At 51.5% G+C, this 10,911-nt stretch overlaps 1 protein-coding gene across 1 annotated transcript; it reads right to left on the bottom strand.

Annotated features, from left to right (window-relative positions):
- Window positions 1-1,520: 1,520 nt before the first annotated feature.
- kbtbd2 (kelch repeat and BTB (POZ) domain containing 2) lies at window positions 1,521-10,684 on the bottom strand. Its single transcript, XM_056584681.1, has 4 exons — window positions 10,519-10,684; window positions 7,845-8,513; window positions 4,004-4,169; window positions 1,521-3,574 (listed from the first exon to the last, which is right to left on the bottom strand). The coding sequence occupies exons 2-4, from the start codon at window positions 8,015-8,017 to the stop codon at window positions 2,030-2,032; spliced, it is 1,884 nt and encodes a 627-aa protein (XP_056440656.1). The 5' UTR covers window positions 8,018-8,513; window positions 10,519-10,684; the 3' UTR covers window positions 1,521-2,029.
- Window positions 10,685-10,911: the final 227 nt, after the last annotated feature.

Genomic DNA, 10,911 nt, shown 5'->3' with positions numbered 1-10,911 from the left:
TGTCTCATAAAAGCTTTTTAAATGAGAACTTAAATTTTTTGCCATAAATAAAAACAATGTTAAAAAATAATTTAAAACTAAAATGATATTCAGATATGTATCCAGGTGTTCTGCCCTTTCTATAAAACCTTAAAAATATACATAAAATAATTAAAAGAAAAATCGAATAAATCTAGTTAATTTTGTGATTGTTTGACACTGAAATCGATCAAAGTTCGATTAATCGCCCAGCCCTATAACAAACAGAACATCGATTCTCAAGCACAACAAGGATCAGGAGTCGATTTCAGGAACGTTTTTGGTATGGTTTTTAATAAATTAACGTTCATTCAAAATACAGTGCCAAAGGAATATGATGCAGCCAAACATGCTAAGGTAATGTTTATCATGAAGCACCTGTGCTCATGTTTAGTTTTCTCTTAAAAAAAAAAAAGGTAGGAAGTCAGCCTCCCCACCCCTCTCCCACTACTGCTAGTGGTTGCCGGGACGATTTCCATAGCAACAGCCCTGGGCCAGCCCTCTTCGTTCCTCTCAGACCCAATCAGCAGCGAGATACCTCAATATCCACTCACGAGAAAATGAAGTCTGATAGAAGGAAAGAAACAATATGGATATCTACACACAATCACACTACAGTAATGTCCGATATTAAATAAAAAATGAAAGACTAATACAAAATAGACCTGGTTTTCCCACCGCGCCCCCCGTCCAGCCCACACACACACACACACACAGAAACACTAGTTTTTTTTGTCTAAACATATGAAAATATATATTTTTTAAGATTTATATATATTTCAGCAGCTTGTAAATAAAAAAGAAAAAAAAGGAATTTCAAAAAGAAAAAAAAATGCATGAGCCCAAAGTCTAAGTACGGTGTTTCTGAGTGGAGTTGTGTGGCGATCCTTTTGCAGAGATCCGCATATGAAGAATACCAGAGGGAGAGAGCGAGCGAGAGAGAGTGAGAGCGAGAGCACATTGAGGGTCTGGAGGAGAGAACCAGAGGGGTGTCTGAGTTTGGGTGAGGCCAGTTTTGGGTTCAGTAAAAGAGGGAGGGTTGGGGAGAGAGCGCGAGAGAGAGAGGGAGGGTGTGTGGTCTAGGTGGCTGTACCTGCAGTCACCAACTAATGACCTTTGACCCCTTCTGCCCCCCCCAGCCCTCCTCCCTCCGCCCTCCCCCTTCTCGTACAGGTAACCCAATCTTTCGTACGCTCACAGCACCGACCCCTCTGTCTCACCAACGGGGCCCTGAATAAAATAATAAAAACCTTGAGATGCATCCGGGGCCCTAATAGTGAAAAGGCGAGCGGGACGGGGGAGGGGACCCAGGGGGTGGAGGAGGAGGCGGAGTCAGCGATACAGGGGGAGGAGGCGGAGTCAGAGACAGGGGGGGAGGAGGGGGAGTGGCTAAAAGGAGGCGGAGTCCGTGGGAAAGGTGGTGACAGAAAGAAGTCGGAGGGAGGTGGGGCCCAGAGGGTGGGGGGGCAGTGGAGGAGGAGGCAGGGGGGCGGGGAGGGGGGTTTGGTACAGTTGCCATTGTCATTCCAAGGAGGTTTACTTGTAAGTGCATCGTCATCCTCATCATAAACATTACCATCATCATCATCATCACAAAGTTCAGTTACCGTTTAGATTATCACATTGTAGAAACAGTATAACAGATTGCAATAAAATAACAAAATAATAAAAAATAAAAAAATGATTTTACATTACTTATTTTGAGGAGGGGGAGGGGGGTTGAGGGGGGAGAAGAGGCCTCTCGCCGCTGCGCTTCGACCAATCAGCATCAGCCGAGGTTAGATTCAACACCGTCGGGGAGGTCAAGGAATTACCATCCCTTCGGAAAAACACATGTCAAACCATTTCAGTTCTGCAGGGCAGTAATCCCGCCCCCAAATTCCACTGCACCCGCCCCCAAATTCCACTCCTCCCAGCCACCCAGCCCCACCCACAGCTCTTCAGCGCGTAAGCGAGTTTGGGGATGGGGGGGGTGGTGCAGCCTCGGTGGCGTCTGGGGGGGGGCTAAGAGCTATACATGGGGAAGGGGCACCATCTCCCCGTCTACTTCAAACTCCTCGGCGCCGTCGGGGGCGAAGAGGTAGGTGGGCGGCTTCCACGGGGACTCCTCCAGGCAGGAGGGGTACAGCTTGCCCACGGCGCAGCGGAAGTCCTTGCCCATGTCCCAGAGCGAGCGCTCCGACACGGGCTGCCGCAGGAACCAGCGGTCCGTCTCGGCGTCGTACTGGTAGATGGCGTACTTGGCGCGCTCGTTCATGTGCGTCTCGCGCATGAAGATGCAGAGCGCGTTGAGCAGCACCACGGCGCGCACGCAGGGGTCCGAGTACCGCTTGGCGGGGATGTTGGCGGCCAGGCGCCACTCGTTCTTGTTGACGTCGTAGATCTCCACGGTGACCGACGAGCCATCGATGGTGCTGGTGGGCAGCCGCACGCCCGTGTTGCTGACCACGTGCAGCCCGCCGATGTAGAAGATGAGGTCGCCGAAGGCGGCGGCCGAGGCGAAGCAGCGGCTGGTGCGTCGCATGGCCATCTCCACCCAGGTGTCGGCGCGCGGGAAGTAGCAGTACATGAGGTCGTGGGTCATGACGTAGATGCAGTCGTGCGCCACCACCGCCGTGCTCCAGTTCCAGGCGCAGGGCAGCGGGCTGGTCATGCTCCACTCGTCCTTCTCGCAGTCGTAGCGCTCCACCGTGCGCTTGTTCAGCTCCCCGCCCACGTTGTCGCCGCCGATGGCGTAGATGTAGCCCTCGCACCACACCAGCGACGGGCGGATGCGCGCGCACAGCATGGGCGTCTTGGCCACCCAGGCGTTCTGCTGCGCGTCCAGCCAGTAGAAGCTGTCCACGGACCGGTACACCGTCTGCAGCTTGCCCGCCTTGCCCACAGAGTTCTTCAGCGTCAGCTGCCCGCCGGCGATGAACACGTCGTTGTCGGGCGACACCAGCGTGCCCACCTTCTGGAGGTCGCCGGGGGGGTCGCTCAGCCGGTACAGCTTCTCCGCCTGCGGGCTGTAGCACACGGCGCGGTACGACACCTGCGCCATCAGGTGGATGCCCTCGGCCACCCACATGGCCTCCATGAAGATGAGCATCTCCTCCTTGGTCATGCCCAGCCTCGGCTTGAAGAACTTGGGCATGGACTTGTAGAGGCCCTGCACCACCACCGACTTGTCGTTGGGCGGCAGGCCCTGGAACCACGCGCGCTGCGTCACCTCCGACAGCGCGTCGATGCGGATCTGGCTGAGCACCGACGAGAGGTGCTGCGAGCGCGCCTCCATGTTGTACTCCAGCCACAGCATGGCGGCCTCGCGCACCGTCTCCTCCTTCTCCACGTTGAGGTTGTCGCTGCTCAGCACGTCCACGAGCAGCTCGTGGGACAGCTGCAGGAAGGCCTGCTGGCGGTACACTGTGGGGAACTTGTGCTCCACCATGCGCTTGGCGCTCTGCTTGAGCTCGCTGCAGCTGAAGAGGTCGCCGATACTCAGCATGCGCACGCAGTTCTCCGCGTTGATCTTCTTCACCAGGTAGTCGCGGCACTGCAGCAGCACGTCCTCCACCTGCGAGGAGGAAGAGGAGGAGGGGAGGGGGGGGGTTAGCGTTTCTGCACTGGGACTCGTACTACGAACGTGACCGCAGAGTAGGGGTGCTCGATTATGGGAAAAATCATAATCACGATTATTTTGGTCAATGTTGAAATCACGATTATCCGCATGATTATTTTTGAGTTTGAAAACATGTACTTGATCAGCATGTCTCTCCCAAAAAAAACTTGGTAACTGAGAACTTTAAAATTTCCAAAAAAAAATACACAAAATTGTCAGAAAGAAAATGTTCCAATCTTAAATATACAGATATATATATAGCTGTTCTGCCCTTCTAAAAAAACAAAAAAAACAAATTTGAAAAACTCGATTTTGTTATATTTGTGATCGTTTGACGCTAAAATCGAAATGGCGAATCGAAATTCGATGAAGCGTTCCTCAGACCTGGAGGAAGCAGGCCGTCTCGTAGAGGGGCTCCACCGTGCTGTCGTTGATGGCCAGGTTGCCCGTGTAGGCGTAGGTGATGATCACCTGCAGCGTGGTGGGGTCCACGTTGCGCAGGTGCACATGTGTCTGCTTGCTCTCGCTCAGGCCGCTCATAAACATCGCCCTGTGGGGGGGAGACAGGTGGGTGGGGGAGGAGAGGGGGGAGATCAGCGGGTGAGGAGGAGGTCGTCACCGGTCAACACTCAACTAAATTCTTTCTTCTTTCTCATTTCTTTTTTTATCGTTATTCGTTTTTATATATTTTTTATTCCAATTCTCGTGACTGTCATGAACTCCCTGCTGGGACACCAGATGTTTCCGTCTGGGACTAACGAAGTCAATCTGAACCTTTCTCCCCATTGGTCACATGTGTAGCAGATCAAAGAGCATGCATTTGGCAGGTTTTATGTTCTCTTTTAACAGTTTGTGTCATAAAGCGTCGAAGCAAGGGGCCCTGGGAAAGAATAAGCTCAAACATAACAGCTCACTGTTGACGAAGATTTTATTCGTCTCATTTCCCTAGCACCTTCTTTAAGCATACCGGACAAAAATAACCCCGAAATTTGAATCCTACCTTCCTTCCTTCCAAAAAAAAGAACAACACACCCACGTTTTACTCTCCAAAACACTGGCCGAGCACAACCCAATGTTTCCCCCTCTCGCTGTTACATAACCGCCTGTGATAAGTGGTCGTTTGCCTCAGCAGGTCTTTCCTGTGCGCCGCGAAAGCATCTGGCAGCGAGTGACGGAAGCCAACCGCAGCCTGCAACAGCAGAACACGCTTCTTAAAACAAGTGGGTCACGGGCGACCCGTCTGCACCGGCCTGAACCTCGGCCGGCCCTCCCGTCTCACGGGGCAGAGCGCGGCATAGGGGGGTCCCGGGAGGTGAGGGGTTGGCCTCCCATGGGGGCGGTCGCCCGACGCAATGTGAGGAACGTCTGCGCTCACACACGGGGATCAAAGCGTCGGTCCCACGACCCGAGCCCCTGGGAACGCAGCGATCTGCTTGGAAGGCCTCCCGTCCCCGTTAGGGGTCGGGAGGCCGCAGCAGACCACGTCAGAGCCGGGTTGTGACGCAAGCTGATGAGGTCATGGCTCGGGTACCTCCTGTCAACACCCTGGTTCCCCCGGGGAGGGAGTGAAGCGGTGTGAAGAGGGAGCGGGAGAAGGAAGTGAGGCCCCGCGTGACTCACTCAGAGCAGCACCTCTCTGGCTCACTCAGTCAGCAGCCCCTGACTGAGTGAGCGACTGTTCACAGCCAGTTCTGTTTCCTCCGAGGGGGAGGAAGTCCCCGCCCTCTACACATTACCAGGAGCTATGGTTACACATGACTGAATGAATAGTATTGACAGATCTAAATCCTACTGGTAATGCGGGTATGTCATTCACAGCTGAACATACACCACTAACCAACAACAATACATGCAAACAATAACGTACGATTATAGACTACTAGCCCACCTTAAGTAATTCACAGCCGTCGCGTTGAACAGATAAGGACCATTTAAACACGTTTTTGTAATCCTTTCTGTATAAAGTGCTTTTAAAATCTAATTGATTTAATAGATTTAGATTCTCGTTTGTTCGATGAAGGAACAGATGTTTTGAACCACCGCAGGCACTTGTACCCTGATGCACTTCCCAGAACACATTTGTTTCCCACAATGCATCGGAAATAGTACGATCCAGATACAAGATTAGAACCCTTTTATGTATGTTGTGTCACACACACACACAAAATGTATATTACTAAACAAATCATTTCCGCTTGCAAGCTACATAGTGTTTGTACATCATATTGGATGGACACCATTAGATCCAAGTTGAGGGTGAACTGTAAACTGACAAACTAGACAACTAGGGCCTGAATTATGCAATCCTGCAGGTATGGCCCTGTAGAGGGGGGTGGGGGGGGCATGTACACTCCCGGATAACGAGTGAGTGGGAAACAGCCGGGACGAGAGGGAGTGACAGAAAGAGTGAGCGGGAGACAGTGGGATAGGTGGGTGTGAGCGAAGGCGTACGGACCCCTTCGTCTTGGAATGCACCCGTCAGTATGCCGGGAGGAGGAGGAGGAGGAGGAGGAGGAGGAGGAGGAAGAAAGCGAGAGAGAGAGGAGAGACGGAGAGAGAGAGGAGAAGAAAGGAGGCGAGAGGGGGATCAAAGGCCGTGTGAGCCGCTGTCATTTACAGATGGCGTCTTCCCAGAGCCCTCTGCCGTGCCTCCGGGGGGCAGAGCACAGCAGACGCCTTTATCCAAAGTGACAAAGTGAAACAATATATCGCTGTCGGTACAGTAAGGACGTTCATAGAACCGAGTGCCAAGCCCTAACAATCACTAGGCGAACCCATTCCCCGTATTGAAGGTCGATAGCCAACAGGGTGAACAGCGAGGGGGAAGCGAGTTAGAATGGGTGACATGGGGACTCCCCTGCAACCCCGTGTACCCCAAAGTCTCCATACGGTGGATGGAAACTAGTGTGGTCCAATGCATTGATTTTCCGATACTGAATGTTTAAAACGTTTTCCACCCTCATTTTCCACAGTATCGATACACCGGCAGCAGCTGCTTGTTCTCACCCTCTCCTCTGTCTGACAGCGGGTTCACACACACACACACACACACACACACACACACACACACACACACACACACACACACACACACACACACACACACACACACACACACACACACACACACACACACACACACACACACACACACACACACACACACACAGCTGTCCCTCGCCACAATTCATCTCTATACTACGGCCGTACCTCGTTATCACGTTATAGCCTTGTTATATGAATCCAGTGTTTCCCCCAGCACTGTGTTGTTAAGGCGGCCGCCTTAACAACAATAGGGCCCCGCCCTGACTACCAATGTATATATATAAAAATATTGTTTTTTCTTTTTTTTAATTATTATGCATTAACAAAGTAGAAAACTCTTGTAAGGAAAGAAAACATACTTCCATCAGGTGTAAAAAAACAAAAGATCAATAATGCATCGGTAATACTGTTCACAACAATGGTGGTACCATCAAGCTTTTTGAATTGAAACGGGGAGCGGTATCGACTGTGCATATTCCTCAAGGTATTATGTCGGTCTTAGAACATACTGTATGGCGACAACCCTAATTGAAACGCTGCATTATTTAGTGTCACCATACCTAGGGACAGCGCCCAATCTTAACAACCTTGTGGACACAATAGCGGAGGATGAGGGGCTGACTGGTCCCAACGGGAATCAAACCCGGGGAAATAATTACCACCTTCAAACACTAAGCCCCCCAGGCCTACACCACACGGTACATTATTCAGGGCACTGGACGGATCGCCTTCCAGCCCCACTAGCAGAACACCAGGTAGGGCTACACAGGGGACAGGGCCCGGTAGGAGACCCACGCTTTCAGTTCAACTCAAAGTAGTCCGCTCACTTTGGGCGCCAGAACCCTGCAAACGCCGTGCCTTGATATCCAACATGAGAGGCTGTGAACCGATAAATGCGTCTAATCTTGACGCACCTGCAGTGCGGATGAACCGTTGTCAGAATAACGAGCGGTAATTGCAGTCCTAATGACACGCGTTGAAGGGAAACCCAGATCGGGACCCACTGTGTAGTGGCAGCGCTGGTAGAACCAAGTCTGACATGGAGTGTGTACATGGAGTGTGTACATGGAGGCGCTCCCAGGTGATGGGACACAACCCCTATAGAAGACAACCGCCACAACAGGGGCTGGCGGCTGGGGGGGGAACTGGAGCACCGCGGCGGCGCTGACGGGGCCCTCACCTGAAATAGGAGCTACAGGTGGCCAGGACCATCTTGTGACAGGGGAACTCGGACTCCTCCACCAGCAGCACCACGTCCGTCAGCAGCTTCTGCTCGTAGAAGAACTTGAGCTGCTCCAGCAGGGAGACGGCGTAGTCTGTGTTGACCGCCCTGCGCTCACCCAGGTCGGACATGGTCGCATCCCATGAGTCGCGCCCCAGTTTCGTAAAGTCCTGCGGCCCGGCGCGAACCGGACTCAGACGCGACGACGGCGAGGATCTCAAATAAAAGTAAAAAAAACGGAGGCAGACGCCAACCGGGAGGGTGTGGCGGGGAGGGGAGGTGCGGAGACCTCAACGCCGTGGCCCGTTGTGAGGGGAGGTGGTCGCTCCTCGACGGCGCAGGGAGACCCAACAGAAAGGCACTGCTCCCTGCGTGAAGAGGACAGGAAACCGGAGGTCCACCGTGGCAGTGCTGTATCCCTGTGGCCTCCTTGTGTTGTCACCGGCTCAGGGAGAACTCTGGGGGAGACGGCGCTCTCCGGGTTAGTCGTCAGGAGTGAACCCCGACAGTGGGGGTTAGGGGGGGGGACAGGGAGCTGAGGAAGGGGGGGGGGGTTAGACGCTGAGGAGGTAGGAGGTGGAGGAAGTGGCAGCCTGTCCGTTGGGGCTGGGCTACATCAGTGCTCGGCTGGAAGGGAGAGAGGGAGAAGAGAGACAAAAACAGCAGCAGTCAGGTCGGTATGCATTGAAACCAGGACAATACAAACAAACTCAATGAGAGGCTGGGCATCAGTGAGTGACAGCCAACCGTCGCCTGAGCATGTGATCATGTTGCTGTTGACGCACTCGTCCGCTTAGCTCCTCTGCTGCAAACCTCAAAGCTTTCCGGTTGTTTACGCGTCTGAGTGAGAAGATGTACATCAATAAAATAGCTACCCATCTATCTCCCAGAAGGAAGCATAACGCAACCAGTGCTTACCCAAGATTCAGCATTACTAGTCTGCTGAATAAATTCTACACTATTCTGCCGGTGTCTGGCCGACCGAGGAAAAACACACGCATATACATTTCCGGAATCTTTTCCGCATGACAAAGTGCGCCGTCAACATCCAGTCTCCAATAGCAGGTCACCTGGCTGGCCCCCACCCCACCCCTTACAGCTCTTCGCTCCATCAAGCATTCACTGTCTCCGTCACTCACTGCCCAGGACTGCAAGACAATCTGCTTAGTAAGAGGGGAAGGGAAGGGGGGACTCTCTGAGAGCCAACACACACAACGAAAGGACAAGGATCTGTAAGCTGTCATCGTGCAAATCCGACAAGAACTACAAAATTAGATTTTTCTTAAATAACACTGAAGTTTATGTTTCACAGAACTGAGCATTTTGATAAGGTGGAGCAGTTGACAAAATATTTATCATAACATAAAAAGCCACAATTATGTCACACCTTTTCTGCATTTGTAAACATTTTAAATGTACAACGGTTGGTTTGTGACCCAAGGCAAATATTACAGAGAATTGTTTTATTAAAAAAGCAAAAATGCAGAAGAAGTGTTTAATAATATTAAAAAAATACAAAAAACACCTACAAATACAAAACAATCACTAAGAGACTGATTGAAATGTTTAGCAAGTAGTAAGGTGAACTAATGTGTACGTAATGCTACATTTGAACAGGACTCAAAGATTGTAGCGTCATCCACTGTAAAGAGCAGTGTTTTATCCTCTATGTTTCAGACTAGTGTACTCCCCCGTGTTGGTACAGTGAGTACCGATCAGCCAAGCATGTTGGGCTGGATAATTTGTTTCAGATCTTCGGTTCATACCCATCGTCGTACTGGCTAAAATATAACATTGCTGCAGTATTTTTGGTCAAATGCATTATTTAAATCCTTAAAATCAATTCAGCCAGGACGACCAGCACATGACATCTCGTACCTGGGCCGAAACGCCGACTCACAACCCAGCTAGAGACGGCATTCATTCACGACACCTCATAGCTCACTCATTATCACAAATCAGCCAACAATAACGTGTTTCCAACATCGTAAACACCTACAGATCACCCTCAGAGCATAAATACAAGTCGTAGGCTAACGTGCTGCTAACCTCCAGCCCCGTCGTCCTCCACCGCCTCCCACAACAAACCCTCGCCCGGACACGGCGGCGTAGGGCCCGCGGAGACACCCACTGGGGACACCGCATGCGGTTCACCCTGTACCCCATTCACGTGCCCATTCACCACAAAACTGAGCATCGCCACAGTGATCAGAGATATTGAACTCACGGCGCGGATTGTTTTATTATATAGCAGAATAACATCGGGTCACGGCAGCTAGCGTTAGCTCAGCGATACTCCAATCTCCGGTCCGGGGGTTAGCTAGTGGCTAGTTAGCTGGCGGCTAACCGGATGGCGAATGCTAGCGTGTGCTAATACAAAAACAAGACGAACCTCCGGCCCCCACTCGATTTAAATGTTAATCCGACGAACGGCCACCGGTCGAGACGAAGCGTCGTAACACAATTCTAAGACGGGGTTAATGGTCAGCTAGCTGGGTGTGAGATAAACATATAAAAGTAGGCTGGTTGGTGTCTGACGTGAACTCGCTGCTGGCGGCTAGCTTCTGAACGGGGCAGTGTTGCTAGCCGAGCCACTTCGTTACTCAACCCGTTTAAGATTCGGTGTCCTTACAATGCTTTTTGGGTTGGCGTACTCCAGGGATAGGTCCCGCTGCCACTGGCTCTTTCTTTTTATATCCACTCGGGTCCAGGAAGTGTAACTTTGTGTGTTATTACGTTGAGCATTGGGTTAGCATCGCCCGCATCGGAGGAACGTAAAAGCGCATCTCAAGCGCCTGGTTTTAAGAGGCCAAATGGTGATACTGCGCATGCGCCCGAAACAGCGTCGCTGCGCTCTGCGGACGCATGCGCAGTATCCCGATTTTGCCTCAATATATATAATAATATATATATATATAATATATGTTTATATAACACACGCCGTTTTGGCTGCATTCACAGTATCCCCATTTGGGAGAGGGGAATAACCGGGAGAGGGGAATGCTGCCCCCTGCTGGGGCCTGAT

This window comes from Gadus chalcogrammus, chromosome 23, assembly GCF_026213295.1.
Source record: "Gadus chalcogrammus isolate NIFS_2021 chromosome 23, NIFS_Gcha_1.0, whole genome shotgun sequence".
NCBI lineage: Eukaryota > Metazoa > Chordata > Actinopteri > Gadiformes > Gadidae > Gadus > Gadus chalcogrammus.
This window is presented reverse-complemented; position numbering and strand designations above follow the sequence as displayed.